The 21,546-nt window shown below is 39.4% G+C and overlaps 1 protein-coding gene across 1 annotated transcript in view; it reads right to left on the bottom strand.

Annotated features, from left to right (window-relative positions):
* LOC109398826 (protein slit) overlaps nucleotides 1-21,546 on the bottom strand; it is a 707,963-nt gene that overhangs the window by 443,595 nt on the left and 242,822 nt on the right. The window contains 1 exon segment of the mRNA XM_062856890.1: nucleotides 4,256-4,833. Within this exon segment, the coding sequence (XP_062712874.1) occupies nucleotides 4,256-4,545 (290 nt within the window). The 5' untranslated portion in view covers nucleotides 4,546-4,833.

The raw sequence follows: 21,546 nt of genomic DNA, 5'->3' as shown, positions 1-21,546 counted from the left end.
TGGTTTCAGAAACATTTTAAGTGCGTTCCTAGAGGTTTTAGGGGGGGTTCGATAGCATTTCAGGAGCGTTTCACGGAACTTTCACGCACGTTTTAGGGAATTTATGGAGCCTATTAAAGGCGTGCAAAGGAGTTTCAGAGGCATTTCAAATTGATTATGATGATTTCAAGGGCATTTCAATGAGATTACGGAAGCTTCAGGGGCGTTTCGAGGCATTTCAGCTCAAGGACGTATAAGGGGAGTTCAAAAACGTCCTTGAATCAAAGAGGCCTTTCAAAAGAAAAAAAAGGTATTTTGATGGGGTCTCTAAAAATCCTCTGAAATTTCCTGAAATGCCTCTGGGATCCCGCAAAAACTCAAATGAACCCAATGTAACGCACGTGAGGCACTTCGTAACGCCTCTGAATCCCGCCAAAAATGCTCTGATTCTTCCTAAAATGCCTCTAAAATACTCCTTAAACCCCCTTGAACCGCATGTAACGCACCTGAGGCGCTCCGAATCCCTCGAAAACTCCTCCGTAACGCTTCGGTAACGCCTCTGAATCCCGCAGAAGAAGCTCCTTAATTTCCTAAAATGCCTCCAAAATCCCCCATAAACTCCATGTAACACATCTGAGAGCCTCTGAAATCCTTAAAAACTTCTGCATAACGCCTCTAAATCCCGCCTGCAATTCCTTGGAATCCCCTTAAAACCCCCTCGCACCCTATGTAACGCACATGAGACCTTCCAAAATCCCCAAAAACACCTCCGCAACTCCTCTGATTAAAGCCTAAAATGCTCTAGACTTGCTAAAATTCTTCCGAAACCCTCTTAAGATCCACTCGGACCCCAACCCAAGTAACATTCAAGAACACCTCGGAAACGCCCGAAAATGTACCTGTAATGCCTCCATAACCCGACGAAAACACTATGAAACTCTTTGCAATGTTTTCTAAAACCCCCTCAGACCGCCGAAAACCTCCATAAAATCTCCTGGTACCCCCCTGGTACATCTATGAAGCGCCCCTGAAACCTCCCTTTTCTCTCCTTATAAACACCTATGGCCACCGTTGCAAAAGTAATTATTATTTTTTTTTTTATTCACAATATTGTTTCTGAGTAACTTTGCCTCTTTTATGCGATTCATAAAAAGTGCATAAATTAAAAGCGCATAAAAATAACATGCATAAACAGTGGTTTTGGTGTTCTGGGATAAACTCCTAAGGAAACCCCGGGAGAATAAATGAAGAAATCACTAGAGAACTTTCTGAAGGGATCCCTAAAAGGATCCAGGAGGAATCCCCATTGGTACCTAAATATTTTTTGGGAAGAAAATCCGAAATATTGGCACAAGACATCCTAGCAGAAATTAAAGACTGAATCTCAGAAAGAATTCTGCAAGATATCCCTAAAGGAATCCCGGAAACAATCCTTAAAAGAATCCCTGAATGAACTTCAAAATAAAACTCTCCAAAAGAAACCCTGGGAAAATCGATGATGGGATCTCGGAAGGGATTTCCAACAGAATTCCAGAAGAACTCCTGGAGGAATATTTTTCAGAATAATCCAAGAAAAAAATGTAGGAAAAAAACTAAAGGAACCCCGAAAAGGATCAATGAGTGAATCCAGAAGAATGCCGAAGGAAGTCACTGGAAAATCCTGAAAAAAAAACCGAAAGAAATCAATTAAGGAAAGAAGGAATCTATAAAAAAAAAAAATCTAGAAGAAATTTCTGACAAAATTCCAAAAGAAATTACTACAGGAATCAAACGAGCAGTCAATGAAGGAACTTAGAAAGAAATGTTTGAAGGAATCCCTGAAAACATCCAAGAGAAACTTCTTGGTGTTCAAGAAGTGAGTCAATGAGGTCTCAAATAATAGGGTGTACAGTTTCAATAACTTTGATAAATACAGAGTTTTTTTTTAATCAAGTTGTTAATTTTATGCAACCATTTATCTATTGGGATCATGTATGATCCCTTCGACCCCAAAGGAGTCGAATCTTTTGTACATTTGAAAAATATTTGTTGCATTAAAAATAAAGTCTAATATTGGTTTCTGTACATTTTTCAAACACTTCCAGCTCTTCACCAACAGTTTCTGCCGGTGACTGCATTTACTCACTGCAGCTCTGACTGCCGGCCGTGACTTTAGAAATCTTGATTAACGCGCCCGCTGCTGACTCAATGAATGGTAAGTGCATCGTTAGTGCGCAAAGAAATCCTCGGCTCGTTGTTGGGTGCAAAACCATTCAATAGATCCAGATTGGTTGATTGCAGCGCTGCAGCAATCGTCAGTACCTACAGAGCGATACTCTCTGATGGGAACTCGTTTGAATTGCACTCTACTGTGGTGTGGTTGATGTCGGCAGAGGGAGCAAGTACTGGAGCTGTGCTGTGCACCCTCTAAAAGTGTAGGATATTTATGGGCTCGGACTGATTTTAATTAAATCGCTTTTCAATCGATGATGCTGCGAATAAAAATCCCATCGATGATTACGGCCGGAACAGAGTGAAAGATAGGAGCAAAAAAAAGTACACGCCATGTACTTACTACACAGGGGATGCAGCAGCGTAGAGCCTCGTTATTCGCTCGAACGTCTTACAATCGAATGAGCGTAAGTGAGCGATGGAAAACCGGCATCGTTTCCGTTTAATGAAGATTATCGAGATGATTTAATATCTAATTTATTTCACCGGGTGAGTGAGCCGTGTGAGAAAAAAGTTCTACAAGTACTACTTGGGCATCGCTTGCAGATATCGTCGGTTTCCTGCAATAGAAGCACAACTCAAAATTTGTCATTTTTGAGGTTTTGATGGCAAATGATGAAAAACCATGCAAACTTTCATCTGACAAAGACCCGTTCCGAAATTCGATGAGAAACGCGAGATTTTTGCATTTTCACCAATTTTCCGCAGTAAAGGCACAACTCAAAATCAGTCTACTTTTTCAATAGTCGATGAAAAATAGTAATCTAAAATTTATGAAAGAGATAGTCCTTCAGTCCCTTTCCATGATACAACAATCAAAATTCGTATACTTTTCTCTAATAATGAGAGAAATAAGTGAACTTGTAGGATGTGCTTCAAGATTGCCAATTTTCAAACGCTCATTCTGAAAATTCACATTTTTTGAGTTGTGCCCCTATTGCAGGAAACCGACGATATGGACCCTTCGTGGGGCCCTCGTGGCATGCTGCATCGGATTGCACTCCGGACCATTTCGAAGCCAATTACCACGCTTCATGCAGCTAGTTGAGACCGAACTCGGTCGACATTGTACCAACCAACGCTAGCTTTAACCGATGGTCGTCGCCGGATTGGATTTTATGAGTACTTGGCTCTGGTTTCTCTAGTTTGCCAATGTATGTACGTACGTATGTGAACCTGCCGGCGAAGGAGATAGCCGTGAGCTATATGCTTTGGTGCGTTTCAATAATCTTAATTGATGGTAATTTGTTTGATGATATCTCTTTGCAATTTCTCACTTTTAACTGGTATCATGCCTGGCTTTTTTATGGGGTTGGATTTTTCTTCTTTTTAATCATGGAATGTGCTTAAATGGACTTGTTTTTAACGACTGAATCACGACTCTAATCAACGGAATCGATTTGCTGCTGAGGTGGGAGCAAATATAGAGACTGGTTTTATAAAAGAAGTTCATTACTGTGTCCATAAATCGCAGGTAAATAATATGGGATCATCAAATTCAAATAGGATAATAAGCTTGATGCTTAAAGAGATTTCACATTCTTCGAACTTATTTAAACAATTTCTGAAGAAAACATATAAGTTATTAGTGGCTTTGAATTAACGATTATTATATGTATTATTTTGGCCTGTGTCACCCTAACAAAGGGAAATCTCAATTGAATCATATTACCAGCCATTGCATGAACATTCAAAATTTTATCTATTGTATGTCATTCAAATATTATTTTGCAAAATGCAATTATCGTTTATCAGATCAGAACCCCATAAGTATGCTCTACGCCAATCAAAATATTTCATTATGCCCGCCACTGTACATATCTCATTGAGAATAAATGCCACCCAGAGCACGGTTATCGCACTTCAATCTTCAGAGTGCATACATATCCCTACACAACATTATCGATTGTTGTTTGTACAGGTTATCCAACTATTAGGCCTCTCTGTTTGGCATCGCCACAAATGCAAATCACCTCACGTACTTCAAACTGAAACGCCTACAATAATAATCCAGCAGCCCCATGACCCGCACCGGGAAACAATCAGAATAATTACAAATACTTACAGTCTATCGGTATCCAGGGGGATCTTCCTCGGCACTTGCGTCAACCCTCGGTGGGAACAGTCGACCGTCTGCCCGGTACAGGAGCAAAGCCTGGGGCACCGCATCTCGCCGTTGAGTCCATAGTGTCCACCTCCGATGCTGCCACCTCCGCCACCACCACCACCACCGCCGTACGGTTCACAATGGCAATGGCCGGCCAACCCCAGCAAAAGCAGCGCCGCCCCCGCTAGGATCAACATTCCGCCAGTTGGGGGCGACCTGCTGGACCAAAACCTGGTGGCGCTGGCCATTTTAGCACTGCACACATTAAAATACACTACACTTTGGCTGTTATGATTTTGTTTCGGTAATTGAATATTTTCGATAATTTCATTCACTGATTAGAGCAACAACACGCGCGCCGGCACGAAGGGCTGATATTATAACAGCGCACACACAATGCTGCTGCGTGGCAGAATTTTCACACTTTTGGCTTATTAGCAATTATTTGTTTAGAACTTCCACTCGCGGGGCAGCATCCTGCTGCGTCGGCTCGTTATGATCGCGATTGAAGTGCTCACATTACTGGCGAATTATTTCTGAAAATAGGAAATAAAGAAAAAGGGATGTGGGAGTTAGATATATGGATATATGGGTAAATTGGAATAAAACGTTGGTCGAAAGTTATATAAGGCAGCAGACTGGATATGTGTAACAGTCGAAACTGGTAATATGTATTGAATTTAATTGAACATTTGATGGAATTGTGGTACACTTCCGTTCCAATATTTAGAACCTTTTCCGTCAAACTCACAATTTTTTGGGGAATCAGCACTTCTACAGCAAAAAATGAACTTTTATTCATTGCACTGAACAAATTCGGTGAGATATACAAAGAAATTTCGTTCATTACGACTTTGGTAAGATACATAGCGAGATACGAGCACGAAACGAAGGCACGAAGAAGTTTTTCAAGACTACATTTCAGATGATGGACATCAAAGTTAAGATGTTCTCCACCACGTGGTGCTGATGTACACAAAGTTTAGCGGTTTGGTATCAGTGATGTACTTCTGTCTCGAGGGGTTTTTCAAAAATTTCTTCGGGAATACGGCCATGTTTTTTTATCTTGATTATCTCGAGCCGTTATTTCGGGAATACCTCCAGGAATATCTAAAGGTACACATCCAGGGATTGCTACGTAAATATCTACTTTTTTCAAGAAACCCTTCATTGATTCCCTCCAGAGTAATTCCACCGACTGTTTAAACATATCTACTGAGATGTTTTTTTTTAATTTCTTTTTTTTTTATATTTTATTTTCAATTCCTGTTTTTTTTTTCAGGAATATTCCCGGAATTCAGGCATATCTCCAGAGCACTTTTTTTAGGGTTTTCCTCGAGGGCTATCTCTGAAACTTTGAAAGTATTTTTTACCGGAATTTGTTTTTTTCTTACAATATTTCTGTTTTTTTTTTTTTTTTTTTGATAATACCTAGAAGGGTTTCGTCAGGTATACAACCACGGAATTCTTCAGGAATACGCATACAGAATACGTGTCGTATACAGAATTTAAAGGAATACATTCCTCAATCAATTTTCCGATTTTTTCTTCGCAGAAGTTTAGTACTTCTGTAATAGACTCAGAGATGCCATCAGGAATGATGTCTGAAAATAATTGAGTTCCTGAAATCCTAAAATATTCCTGAGTTCCATCAGGCATAAGTGCAATGCATTCTTTACAAAAAAAAACTCCAGAAAATTATCAGGGAATATATGACAACATTAGAATATCTTGGCACCAACATTTCAAAAGGGCTGCTTTTGTGGAACATATTTTATTTTTAAACTCCACTACTAGATGGTGGAAAAACTCTCCTTTCCGATAATGGTGGTAAATTGTGCTATCGGGATGAAATATAATCGACATTATGAGAAGAAGGTACTGGTACACTTCGAGCACAGACAAAGAGACGTAACACTCTGATAATTCCCATCGTACACCGATTTAACGGTCTTTTTCAAAATTGGATAGTTGGCCAACTGCCCAACCGTGGCGCTCGCATAGTTTTTGTTCGAGTTTGACGTTTGCTCACTACCGCCACCTAGTTGGTGGTCAGCCAAACATAGTCATTGTAGCATTGGGCGAATAGAAGGGAGATAAACGAATCATACAGAATTACAGAGGAGTTACTTCATTGTGCGCTGGGTCCAAGTTATTGGAGACTCTTGTGAGTCGTGTGCTGTTATCTGGAGTGAAGAACTATATCTCGACGGATCAACACGGATTCTTTCCTGGAAGGTCGATCAACACCAATCTCGTTGAATTTACATCACACGCTATAAAAGTAATGGAGGCAGGTGGTCAAGTGGATGCCATCTATACCGACCTGAAATCTGCTTTCGATCGGGTGAACCATAGTATTCTGCTAGCTAAAATGCAGTATCTGTGTGCTACTGCTAGATTTACCTCATGGCTGCAATCATATTTGGACCATCGTGTTCTTTATGTCAAGATTGGAAGTGCAATCTCTGCATATTTTCATGCCTGTTCTGGAGTTCCTCAAGGAAGTAACCTGGGGCCATTGCTTTTCTCGATATTTTTCAACGATATCTGCCTAGTACTCCCTGATGGATGCAGACTACTCTACGCGGACGATCTTAAAATATATCTGCTGATTAAATCTAAGGAAGATTGCGAGGAGCTACAGCGACTAGCAGATCTTTTCGAAGACTGGTGCTTAAGAAACATGCTAGCTATAAGCATCTCAAAATGTTCCATAATTTCGTTTACGCGAAGGAAAACTCCCATTATTTGGAATTACAAGATGTCCGGGATCCAACTGCAACGAGTCTCTGTAGTGAAAGACCTTGGAGTGCTACTTGACACTAAGCTATCGTTTGTGGAGCATTACTCTTCTATCATCACTAAAGCTAACAGGAACCTCGGCTTTATATTCAGGATAACAAACGAGTTTCGTGATCCGTACTGCTTGCGCGCTTTGCACATGTCATTGGTACGTTCTGTACTGGAATCGGTGTCTATTGTGTGGTGTCCTTACACTGACATCTGGGGTAGAAGCGTTATAATTATTACTAAATGTGAAAATTGTGAAATGTTTGAATTGTCATAACTTTTTTGTTTATTAGTTTATCATCACCAAATTTTTATGGTAGATTGCTAATACAATGGACCGTTTTCCCTAAAAAAATTGCGTTGGTAAAAAGATAGGGTTTTGAAATATTTGAGTTTTTGTGACAAAAATGATATTTTTTAATGTTAAAAAAGATTTTTTTTCACAGTGTATATTTTCTTAGGAATCACCATTTAGTTATCTAACTTTGCTGAACAATAAAATCAGCATCAAACTGCGATTTCTGACCGAAATAATTTACACAGAAAAAAATATTTACCAAATGTGAAAATTGTGAAATGTTTGAAATGTTATAACTTTTTTGTTTATTAGTTTACCATCACCAAATTTTTATGGTAGATTGCTAATACAATGGACCGTCTTCCCTAAAAAAATTGCGTTGGTAAAAAGATAGGGTTTTGAGATATTTGAGTTTTTGTGACAAAAATGATATTTTTAATGTTAAAAAAGATGTTTTTTTCACAGTGTATATTTTCATAGGAATCACCATTTAGTTATCTAACTTTGCTGAAAAATTCATAGCAATCGAACGAACCATTTTGGCTGTACAGATTTTTGAATATTATTGAACCATTTTCACATACACCCTTTCGAAAAGTTAGTCGTGATTCAAAATAAAAATTTGATATCGAAAAATGGCGATTTAGATGGAACTGAAAAACTGTGCAAAGTTTCAGTTCAATAGAAAATCATGAATTAAAAAATTTCCTTAATTTTGATGCTGTTGCTTGGAATCGCTCTTCTTCTTCTTTGGCTTTCCGTCCCACTGGGACTTGGCCTGCCTCTCTTCAACTTAGTGTTCTTCGAGCACTTCCACATTATTATTTGAATTGTCTGCCATTGCATGAATTTGTATATTGTGAGGCAAGTACAATGATACACTATGCCCAGGGAGTCGAAAAAAATTTCGCGACCGGAACGGGAATCGAACCCGCCGTCTCCGGATTGGCGATCCATAGCCTTAACCACTAAGCTTACTGGAGACCCTAACAAACTTAAACATAACCCTCGAACGATCGCGCTGTTGCATTTTGTACAACACGTTGACAAAATCTTGCTTTTTGTACTCAGCATTAGCGTGGTGCTGACGCAGGTAGTCAACCGCGCGAGTTACGGAAGGTTAAAATAAAATAACTTTAAAAATCGAAAAATTTAAAATGCCTCTTCGGGGGGCGATTAGCACACAATTGAGCATCGGTAAGAAGAGAAAATTACCTTCTCTACTAAATATTGATCTTCTGAGCACGAATAAGGCGTCAAAACTTTTACAGCTAGTAAATTCGGCTATTAAATGGCAAATTTAAATTTTCAAATTTACCATTGCATACCGCCTGAAGGTATGCAATTTTCTTTGAAATAAACCTTTTTAACTAAAACTGAAACTTTTGAAACTGATTTATGTTCAGAATAACTAAATCACATCATAATTAAGGTTCCATAAAAATGTTAACACCCAAAGTTTACAGGTACCCCTAGTGGCAATCGATTGTTTAGAAGCAACGGTCTCGGCTAGAAACACACTGAAAAACCCTTAAGCGAGGTATGCACTTCGAACGGAATCGCTCAAGAAATTTTCGTTCAGTGCATTATTTTTCCGTGACCGGAATGGTCAAGAAATTTAACACAGCAAGCCCCATTTGATTTGACGTTTCGTTTCAGCACCGTATTGGGATCCGAAATAAAGCGACACTTTCTCATTTCTTGAGCGATTCCTTGCCTGAATTTTCCACGCATCGAGATAGGCCAAGAAATTTCTTGAGATATGCATACTACCCATTAAAAAGTAATACAAGACAAACTTTTTCTAAAAGTTACACTCACCTCCAGACATCTATGCACTAGAAGAGGTATGAATTTTATGATCATACCAACGTGTGGAATTTGCTAATATGACATTACCATTTAGTCCAAGAATGATCATTTTCGCCCCGCTGATCAATTTGATCCCGGTTTACGGTACTGGTAGCCACGGATTTAAAATGTGCATAAGAATGTTTATACAAAGAATACTGGAATGCTGAAATTATACCAACAACACTTGCAGACAATTCTTCGAGAACATCGACCACAACTCCTAAGAATGTACTCAAGGATTTCTCCAGGAAAACTCCAGAAAATTCAATCACTTTCGAGTGAATGTTTTTCGGGGGATTTCGGAGGCACTTCAAGAAGTTTCAAATCATTTTCGGGGGGTTCAGAAGCGTTACGGTGGAGTTTTCAGGGGGTTCGGAGCGTCTCAGGTGTATTACATGGGGTCCGAGGAAGATTTAGGGGATCTTTTCGGCATTTCAGGAAGTTTCGGAGCATTTTCAGCGGAATTCAGAGGCGTTACGGAGGAGTTTTCGGGAGTTTCGGAGCGTCTCGGGTGCGATACTTGGAGTGGTGTCCGAGAGGGGTTTCAGGGGGATCTATGAGACATTTCAGGAAGTTTCAACACATTCTCGGCAGGATTCAGAGGCGTTACGCAGGCGTTTCTGGAGGTTTCTGATTTTCAGAGACCCTATCAGAATATCTTTTGAAGCGCCCATGAAATGCCCTTTGATTTAAATTTGATCTTGGATACGGCTCTTATCTGAAATGCCTCGAAACGTCGCTGAAACCCCCGTAATCCTATTGAAACGCCCTTGAAATCATCATGAACAATTTGAATTACCTCAGAAACCCCTTCGAACGCACAGAAAAAAACATTCATGTAAAATTCAGCGAGAAATCATGCACATATCATGTAAAATTACGATACAATCGTGTAAATTTCCGCTACTAGTCACGTAATCAGCTGGAGTCCATGATGTTTTACGCGTTGGTTGGCGGAAATTTACATGATGGTCATGTACATTATATCTCATGTAAAAGTGCACTAACTCTAGGATCCAAAAATTCAAGAATTTTATGCAGATTCACAAGGGCATTTTTAGTAAAAAAAATCACTCAAGACATTTTTTTTATCATTTCAAAACATTGTGTTTGAATTTGTCACGTATAACTTAGTGATATTACATCAAATTAATAATTATTGACTATAGTAGAAAATATAAATCGTGATAATCAGAAGAAATACAATTTTTTGAGAATTTCCACTGACATATCTGGATGAATTTGCAGAGGAATTACTGTATGTATCCCTGAGAAAATCTCTGAAAAAAATCACAGAGGGATACCAGAGGGAATTTTCTAAGGAATAACTGAAGGTTTCTCTAGGAAAATAGTTGACTAAATTCCAAGAAAAATGCCTTCAGAATTTCACAGAGGGATCGATTGAAGAATTTGCGGAGGAATACCCAGAACAATATCTGGGCAAAATATGAAGACATTGTGAGAAAATCCTGAGAAATTTTCAAACAAATCCTTGGAGGATTTCCCAGAGGAACGTCTGGAGGAATCTCTGGAGGAAAATAATTCCCGAAGTAATCTCTGGGGGAAAACTCCTTGAGGAATCTTTGGCAAATTTCCAGAGGCATCGCCTCGAGGAACCGTGGAAAAATCCCTGGAGAAATTCCCGAAAGAATATCTGATGAAAATAACGAAGAAATCCCCTACAAATTCCGAAGGAATCTCTGAAGGATTGCGAAGAGTTATATCTAGAGGAACTCACCGAGGGTTCCATAGAGGTACAATTTTACCTCGTTTTACGTCCATCACTGGCTGAACGTTTAAAAATGCTATCAAAAAGGTAATGAGCTTGCTTTTTTTTGTAAATTCTACAAATTGTGAAGATTCTTAAAAAGATATGAAAATGTTAAGTTTGTTCATTGTCTAGGTGTTAGATTTTTTATTCACTCAGCCAACGGTGGACGTTGAAAGGATGTAGGAATTCTCAGAAAAATATCTTGAGAAATTCCCTGAGGAACCTTTGCAGAATTCTCAGATGGAATCACTGAAGGAATTTCTGAAGTAATCCCTTCGCAGTGGAATCCTTTAAAAAAAATCCAGGGGAATCACTGGAGATACTCTCGAAGGAGTTCCCTAGAGAATAGCTGAAGAAATTCTCAGAAAAAATCTCCGGAGTAACTCGCATTGGGATCCCTTGATAAATTCCCGCAGAAGATGTGCTCGAAGAAATCTATGGAGGAATCACGAAGGTCCCTGATGGAATTCTCAGAGGAGTTTCCATCAATTTTTATTTAGTTTTTATTAATGTGTATTTTAACTTAAATGCTAATTCTTCACTCGGTTTCTATAAAGATTCTGGAGGAATTTCTAGAAAAATCCTTCGACAAATTCCTTGAAAGAGAAATACAAAGAGAGATTCCTGGACATATTCATGAAGTAGTCTCTGGAGATATTCTAAGAGCGCTTCCGTGAGAAAAAATGTTGGGGAATCTCCTGAAGTATGTTTTTTCCAGAAAACCTCGAAGGAATCATTAGAGGAAATTCCAAAGCGATTCCCAGAGGAGCTCCCAAAGGAATCACTGATAGAATTCTAGTAACAATCTCAGGAACAATCCTAAAGGCAATCCTAGAAGAAATCCTTGAATGAAGCACTGGAGGAATTTCCAACGGAATAACATTTCTGGAGTAGTTCCCAAATTAATCTCTTCAGAAATTCATCGAGGAATCTCTTGAGGAATTCCCGGAGGAATCACTGCGGAAATCTTCTAAAGAATCTCTGGAGAAATAATATGAAATATATAATGATATTTATTTGAAAATCCCTGGAAGATTTCTCAGACGAACCTTTGTAGAATTTCCCAGAGGAGACTTTGCAGAATTCTTAGATGGAATCGCTGATGAAATTCCCGAAGTAATCCTTGAAGGAACCCATATAGTTGCGTAGTGGGATTATTTGAGAAATTTCCAGAGGAATGATTGTAGAAATTCTCGAAGGAGTTCCCAGGGAATAACTGGAGAAATTCCCAGAAAAATCCCAGAAGAATCTTTGCAAAAAATACCAGAGAAATTTTTGGAGGAATACTTTGAAAATACCTGGAGAAATTCCTAGAGGAATCTTTTGTTCACAAAGAAAATCCATGAGGTATTCCCGAAAGAATCCTTAAATAAACTAGCGAGGAATCCTTAGAGGAGGAATCTCTAAATGATTTTACAGAGGGATTCCTGGAGGAAATCTCATAATGATATCTATAGGAATTATCCAAAAAAATCCCTTGAGAATTTCCCACAAAACTCTTCGAAAGAATTCCCAAATGAATTTCTATGAGGAATACCTGCATGGAGCCCCTGGTGAAATTCTCGGAGGATTCTCTAGGAAAATTCTTAAAAGAATCCCTGGATGAACTCCCGAAGGGGTTCCTGGAATTTTCAACAAAAAAAACTTCAAGAAATACTCCAGTTTTCATGAAGAAATCTCTGGAGAAATCCATAATTTAATCCCTTGAAGCAATTTCAGAAAATTCCTTGGAGAAATTCCCAGAGGAGAACTTTGAAAAATTCTCAGAGAACTGATGAGAACCTGGAGGAATCCCTAGAGATCATAAATGGAATTTCTCAAGATGTATCTGGAGGAAGTCTTTGAGAAATTCCCAGGGCAATCCCTTGGGAACTTTGCAGAGGAACCCCTACAGTAATTGCCGAAAGAATCGCTGGAGTAATTCCCAGAGAAATTCTTTTAGAAATTCCCGGATGAATCCTTGAAGAAATTCTCCAAGGAATCCGTGGAGGAGTTCCCGAAGGAATCCCTGGATGGATTCCAAGAGGAATCTCACTGGAAGCATTTTGAAGAAATTCCAGAAAATTTCCACATAAATCTCTGGAAAAATCCGCAAATGAATTTCGTGAGGAATCCCTAAAAAATCTCTGGAGGAATTTCCACAGGAATTACTTGTTTGAGAAATTCGCAGAAAAATTCCTTCAGGAACGCCCGAAAGAATCTGAATAAATCTCTAACAGAATTCCATTTCTAGAATAGCGTAGGATTAAGAATGTGCCAAAACGATTAAAATGTTACTTTGCAAAACAAAAGTTCTGCGTCTTCTCTTGTCGGTACTTGTCGGCGTGTTAATAACTGTGGAAGTGCTCAGTGAACCCAGCTGGATATGAGTTGAAGTTCCTATTCGGGACATTTTCCACTGTATTTCAGTTGGTTTTGTCCTAATTTATTGTCCAAATTGGTCCCACACCTTATGACACATAAATTTGCGCGTTTCGTTCGAACAGTATACAATTTCACTGATGTTTTGGAATATTTTGATGCAGCTTCTTCCAAAAACAAATAAGCAACATATGATCGTTTGACTATCGTGTGGCGATTATCAATATATCAAATGTCTATATGTCTAATTTAAGATCCCAACGCAACAACTTCTACAGCATCCCCACAAACACTCACCGCTATGGCTCTCCAGCCGTCAACAAGCCAGAAAACTATTATCCACTAATTTAATTATAAATTTTAGCACTCTCGCCACTTCGAATTGCGCTGCCTCACAGTGCGGGACTCACACTCCCGCAGTATTCTGTATTCAATTAATTTTCATAACGCTGCGATGCATTTTTCGTCGCCGTTCAGCACGTGTTTCACATTTCGATGAGATCGGAACATGCAAACTTTTACAGCTGGAGCTCATGCAAGCCGGTGTGACGGTGGCGGTGGCAATAGCAAGTGCACATGCTGCTGCTGCTCCTGCAGCTCGCCAGCCACTAGTTTGGGGAAGATGGCGTGTTCATCTGCTAATATTGTTACATCCACTCAGAACACCGGGGGTAGGGGCCGTTCGGGCGGTATCTATTTGGAGTGGTCTCTCACGAAGCACCGCCAGCCAGAGACCAGACGGAGGTTAACTTTTAGTAATAATTAAAATTTCACTTCTGTACCGCGCTGCACCGGTCTGCACTAAACCAGCTTTAAGTGAGTTTCTGTTTGGTGGAAATTAAATTCAATCGTCTGGTCGGTGTTGGGGCTGAAGATGTTGCTACTGCTGGTGTTGCTTTAGCACTCAAACTGTTCTGAACATAAATTTGAAGCAAGAAAAGAACAATACTGTAAAATAACTCGGATGCTACTTTTTAACTAAAGGCACGTAAAAATGCTGGAATGGGAAATCACATGCAAAATTCAGAATCCAATCAGTATTTTTCTTCATGATGGCAGGCAGACAATTACTCAGAAATTGTTGAACTCTCCAGGAAAAATTCGAGAACCCCTACCCCAATAGCACTCCATCTGTTTAGCATTAAAAGAGTCAACATTCCCGGCAAATGGGATTAATCCTCTGGAAATTTATTAAGCTGCCGATTCTGCCCCAACCAACTGCTGATTCTGGCTGCTCTGCGATTCCGTTTTCCCATAAATCACACAAATATTAATTGGTGCGACCTACCAATAAAGCCTCTGGAATTATGCTGGCACTGTGGAAAAAAAATCAACGAATCCATGGATTTACGATCCAGATGTTCCGAAGTATCGAAGCACATCACACGCGTCGATAACGATGCCACGACGCGACGGGCGCTGTAGAGCGAAATAATTAATTCGTACCTAGGGTATCGCGCCACTTTGGCGCTGGCTTCTATATTCGTCTGTTTTCCACTATAACTCAGTCAATTTTGAACCAATTGACTTGAAATGTTGTACGCGGGTAGATACTATACCTATCTCACCGAATTCCAAAAATTGTGTCAATTGGTTCAAGTTTGACTGAGTTATAGCGGAAAACAGACGAAAATAGAAGCCACCGACGAAAATAGACGCCAGTGGCGCGATTCCCTATTAGCGTGAATTTTGGCGTTCGGTTGAGTTCTGATTTCACGATAATGATGGTAGAGAGGAGATGGGATTTTAAAATGTTCATCTTATCATTACGGTTGCTGCAACAATTGTATCCTTACCTTACCATTTTTGCATTCGTTTATCATGTTGCAGATATTTCATTGAGCGAGGAGCAAGGAAATTTTCTGCTACAGGAACTCCCTGGACCGACTTTGAATTAAAACCTCTGCATTGTCTTACAGAAAACCTCTGAGTTAACTGGTTTTTTTGATTGTATATAAAACATCTTAGAGATGTGCGATGCTTCCAAGAAATGGGCGATGTTGAATAGTAGGCAGGAAAGTCCATCACCTTGTCGTAGTCCCCGTCGAGATTCGAATGAACTGGATAGTTCACCCGAAATCCTTACGCTGTTCTGCACACCGTCCATCGTTGCTCTTATCAGTCTGATAAGCTTCCCGGGAAAGCTGTTCTCGTCCATGATTTTCAATAGCTCTGTGCGGTCGATACTGTCGTATGCCGCTTTGAAGTCGATGAATAGGTGGTGCGTTGGGCTTGGGACCTGGTATTCACGGCATTTCTGGAGGATTTATCGTACGGTGAAGATCTGGTCCATTGTCGACCGGCCGTCGATGAAACCGGCTTGGTAACTTCCCGCGAACTCATTTACTTTCGGTGAAAGACGACGCACTTTGTAGGCGGCATTCAAAATGGTGATCGCTCGAAAGTTCTCACACATTAACTTGTCGCCTTTCTTGTGGATGGGACAGATTATCCCTTCCTTCCACTCCTCCGGTAGCTGTTCGGTTTCCCAGATCTTGACTACTAACTGGTGCAGACAGGTGGCCAAATTTTCCGGGCCCATCTTGATGAGTTCAGCTGCGATACCGTCCTTACCAACCGCTTTGTTGTTCTTGAGCTGGTGGATGGCATCCTAAACTTCCCTTGCCGTGGGAGTTGCTTCGTTCCCGTCATCTGCAGCACCGACATAGAGTCTGGGACCATTTGGGCAAGAGCACCTATTTTGGGCACTTGCTGCTATAACTCGGTAAATTTTAAACCGATTGACTTGATTTTTGAAACACGATCAGATACGCACAGTATGTAGCCATGTGCAAAAAATCAAACTCAATCGGTTTTAAATTGACTGAGTTATAGCAGAAAGTGCCCAAAATAGGTGCTCCTCCAAATAGATCCTGACCCTAGTTATTTTCTCACTGTCTTGATCCTCCGTGCCTACATTCTCTTCGCCAATCAGGTGCTTGTCAAAATGCTGCTTCAACCTTTCGATTACCTCACGTTTATCCGTCAGGAGGCTCCCGCTCTTATCCCCTCAGATTTCGGCTTGCGGCACCAAAGACTTTGCGGAATGCGTTGAGCTTCTGGTAGAACTTCCGTGTTTTTTTAGGTGCCGCTCATTTCCAGTAGTTCCATTTCCTCGCACTAAGCCTCTTCCAGGTGACGATTTTTCTTCCGGAAAAAGCAGGTCTGCCTGTCCAGCGTCTGTCTGTATCCACATTCTGTCGGGTCCCATCCTGCAGCATTACCGCCCGCACTGCGGTCTTCTCCTCCAAATCTGCTCTGCATTCTTCGTCGACCCAAACGTCTCGTCAACTCCGTCTTACTCGCCGATATTGCTCTCTTCCGCAATGTTGATGGCTGATTTGACTGTACTCCAGCAGTCCTCCACAGAGCTCGTATCGTCCAGCAACGCTGCCTCGAGATTCTGCGCGTATGCGGTGGCGACATCCAGTCGCTCCAGATTATACCGAGACGACCGTCGATACCGTACGTTGATGATTACGGAGAGTTTTTGGCGCATTTTTACTATCACCAGGTAGTTGTCAGAGTCAATGTTAGCGCCACGTCGATAATATCGGAGAAGTGCCGTACGTTAATGAGGATGTGGTCGATTTGGGATTCCGTCTGCTGTGGTGATCTCCAGGTGTAACGATAAGGCAGGCTGCTCTGGAAACAGGTACTTTACGAGATTCAGGCTCATGGACTACAGACACATGGGCTGACCGTTTTGCATAAGCCTGTTTTCCCAAATGACTAAAAATGATTATTTCGTGAAGTGTCCCCAATGAGGCCCCGCGGAACCTGTTACGGGAAGCTGGATGGATCAACTTATTCAAATCTGAATATCGCAGTTGTGTTTCACTGTTCGCCATAAAAAAATCGCTGAAAATCGATGATTCAAACACAATAATACACGAAATAATACTTTTAGCTGTTTTGGCAACCCACTGACACCAGAACAATTCGGAATAACCACGGAATGGTTCCGGATATTGCGAAATGTTGAAGAAATCACTTTATTTTTTCAATTTCTTTAAAGATTTCCCCAAGAATTTCTCTTAAAATTTCCCCAGGAGTACCCAAGGGTGTGACCAAAAACTACGTAGAATTCGATCCAAGAAAATTAAGTAGCATTAGCATTAGCATTAGCATTAAGCGAGTCGCACAAATTCGTAGGTGGTACAGTCCTAGACCGCTGTTATGAGGGTTGCCTCCTTCCCGTCCGAACCAAAGCACAAAGATTTGAGACTAATCTCTGACTCTTAGACAAGACTGGCGCAATCCTCCAATGGTCGAGCACTGTCCTGGCCACGTCCTTGCGACTGCTGAGGAATGGGAAAGGATGATTAGTTTTGGACACCTATGAAAAATGTAGACAACTCTACGATCTCTCAGGCCTAGGTGTCACGGGAATTTGGATGTTGTTAGTGGAAGGGTAAACTCCAAAGGATACGCTTGACTAACGTTCAGGCACACCATTGTTAGACTGCTTCGAATCAGTTGTCTGCCCAATTCATCCTGGTTGGCATTTGGTTGAATTACTAGATTCTTCCGTTGATAATCTGAAATATAGAATAATATTAACATCGTACGTCAAATAAGGTACATATTAGTGATACGCTCGCCACAGTTACATATTTTTAAAATATTATTTATATCGTACGATACATTTACCTGAATACCTAGAAATCCTAGCAGGTATTACTTTTGATATTCCAAGCAAAACTCCTTAAAGAATCCTTGAAGAAACTTTTAGAGCAATCTCAGCAAGAATTTCCAGAGGAATCCCATCAGGTATTTCTGGAGGAATTTCAAGAAGATTTCTCCAACAATTTCTCTTGAAATTCTTGAAATTCTAAAACTCCAAGGATTCCTGTGATTCGACACGATTCAATTCGATTGTGTGATTTGTTTTTTCCAAGGATTTCTTCATGAATTAGTCCAGAGATTGTTCAAAAAAAAAAAAAAATCCAGTGATACCTGCAAGCATTACTTCAGAAAACGCTCTCGGAAATTCTTTAGGAATTCCTGCTGCAATACTTAAGTAATTCTTCTTGTTGCTCCTTTAGTGATTTCTCCATGGATTCCTTCAAGATTTATACTTGGCATTTCTCCGCGGATATCGCCAAGGTCTATTTCAAAAATTCCGCTAGGAATTTCTTTATGAATGCTCGCTAGAATTTTGCAATGGTTCCTCCAGGTATTCCTCTGGAATTACCTCCAACAATTGCTGCTGCAATGTATACATGGGCTTCTTCAGAAGATCATCTAAAGATTTTTCCAGGAAATCATCGAGGGATTTTCCCGAAATTCTTATTAATATTCCTTCTGGAAAAAATCTTGAGGCTCCTGTTTTGATTGTTCGACTGCTACTAGAACTCATCTAGATATATTTGACACGGATCCTTCAGGATTTTACTAGGTGTTTACCAGGATTTCTTGAAAGAGCAATGATTTGAGATATTCCTGAAAATACTTGAGAAATCTCAGCAAGAGTTCCCTGAGAAAATTTAGTAGACAGTCCAGAATGAATCCAGAAGAATCCTTGAAGAAATCTCTATAATTGAGAATAATCCTGGAGGAATCCCAGGAGAAAATCCTTGAGGAACCATAGGATATTTTTTTTTGACGAATCGCAGCAGACATTCCGGGAGGAATTCCAAGCGGAATTTTTGGGAAAAATCTTTTGTGGAAATCTTAAAGGTACCGCAGCAACATTTCTAGCAAGGTACTAATAGGAAACCCTGGAAGAATTTCCAGAGGAATTCTGAAGGAATCCCTCCAAATACTCTGAACAAATTTCTGAAATTACAACCAGAAATTCCTACATGAACCAAATCCAGCATACTTTGAGAAATCCCAGTAAGATTTTCTAGATCTTATCCCAGATCTTATTGGATTAACCCCAAGAGGAGTTCGGGAAGGAATTCGAGCAGGCATTTTAGACAAAATGAATAAAAATCTGGAAGAATCCTTCGAAAAATGCCAGTGAAATTACAAGTGGACTTTCAGCAGGAATCCCAGTATGTATTTCTAGAGAACTTGATGATAAGAACTCCTGGAGAAATCCACGAAGTAATGCCAAGAGGAACTCTTGAATTGTCACAAGAAAAATTTCTGGAGGAAGCAGGCATTCCTGAAGGAATTCCATGATCAATTTCTGGAGCAATCCTTGGAGAAATTGAAACGCAGGAGGAACTTCAATGGACTACCTTAGGAATTTAAGGAGGTACTCTTGAAGAAATATTAGAAGGAATCTTTATAAGAATAAATGCCTGATGAGATTCCTCCAGAAACTCTTGCTGGAACAACTTCAGTGGATTCTCCAAGGATTTCTGTACAAATCCTTCCAGTGATTGTTCCAAAGAATACGGCAAAGATTTTTCCAAGAATTAATTTAGAAATTTCTCTTGGAATACCAGTAGAACTTTCTGCTAGGATTATTTCAGCACTTCCTGCAAGGATTTCTTTAGGAATTCTTGTCGGGATTTCTCAAGCATTTCTAGCTATCATTTCTGCAGCAATTTCTCATGAAAGTCCTCTAAGAATTTCTGCTGGTTTCCCAGCAGAAAGTGCCCCAGGAATCCCTGCAGGACTTACTGGTGTACTTCATCAGAAATTTCTGAATAAACACCAGCAGGAATTTCTTTAGAAAACTCAAGTGGATTCCTAGTCGAAATTACGGGAAAAATTAGCAGAATTTCTGGGACAATCGTTGTAGAAAACCTTAAAGAAATCATAGCTAGTTTTTTTTTTGAAATCTCAAGAGGAATCACAACAGGATTTTTTGTTTTATACTGCTTTGATTTTACTGTTTCTGTAAAGCTTTGGAACCCAAGTGGTTTACCTGAAACTAGCTAACAAACAACTTAAATCTTTTTGGAATTAGGCCGGAACAAATCTCATTTTCCTCTTTTGTCACAGTGCTCGTTTACTTATCTAGAGGGGGGGGACAATAAAATTTATTATATTTAATTTTATTCATATTATTTAATAATAAACATATTTGACAAAAAAAAAATACCCAAACAATTTGGCAAAATCGTAAAACTCATCGGATTTGTTAAGACATTTTCTGAGCAATTACAGGGGATAGACAAAATGATCGGGACAGGCAAAATTTTCACTTTTCAAAAAATGTCCAACTAGCTGTAACTTTTGGTAAAGTGCATCACATATTCTCAAATTTTTACTGTAAGTTCATCAACTAGTTGTGTATCAGTGGTCGAAATTTGGGAAAGATCGGGCCATTCTCCACGAAGTTATAACAATTCTTGGAAAAGGTAGAATTATCCGATAGCCAAATTTGAGCTGTTATATCTCCGGATTCAACGAACCGAATGCAAAGAAATTTTGACCATTTATGACTTATATAATGAGCTCTGAAAAACCGTTGACTTATTTTGATTTTTTTTTGTCTTTATTAAAAAGATTTTCAGCCCTAGGCTGGTTCATCTCTATTAACTTGAAATTCTTAACACGGAAGAAAATTATAACGATTAGATTATTTTTCTAATAAAACACTAAATTATCAAAAACTTCAACATCGTTTCAAATTCAAGATGCAAATTATAGTTCATTTAATTTCCCTCTAATTGACTTATATATAAACGTGTTTTGATGAAAAGTAACAACAAAGCCGCCAACAATTTGAAAAAGTAATGGAATACATATTAAAAATAGACCAATTTGCTAAAAACTCGTGAAAAAAATAAAATCGCAATATTTTTTCTCTTGTTGAAAATTTCATGTTTAGTCAAAAGTTTTCTAGAGTTCATTATATAAGTCATGTATGGTCAAAATTTCATTGCAATCGGTTTATTAAATCCGGAGATATAATAGCTCAAAGTTGACTATCGGATAATTTTACCTTTTTCAAGAATCTTTATAACTTCGTGGAAAATGGCCCGATCTTTCCCAAATTTTGACCACTGATACACAACTAGTTGATAAACTTACGGTAAAAATTGAGAGTGAGAATATTTGATGCACTTAACGAAAAGTTACAGCTTGTTGAACATTTTTTTGAAAAGTGAAAATTTTGCCTGTCCCGATCATTTTGTCTATCCCCTGTATAAATTCACCTTAAAATTTTAAAATTTCTCCAATATTTTTTTTTATTTTATTTTGTGTATCTTAACTTATGCTAATTCTACACTTATAATTTATTTGTTTCCTCCCTCAAAATGTTGA

This window comes from Aedes albopictus, chromosome 3 (assembly GCF_035046485.1).
Source record: "Aedes albopictus strain Foshan chromosome 3, AalbF5, whole genome shotgun sequence".
NCBI lineage: Eukaryota > Metazoa > Arthropoda > Insecta > Diptera > Culicidae > Aedes > Aedes albopictus.
Note: the sequence above shows the minus strand (reverse complement) of the source record. Positions and strands in the feature narration are given on the sequence as shown.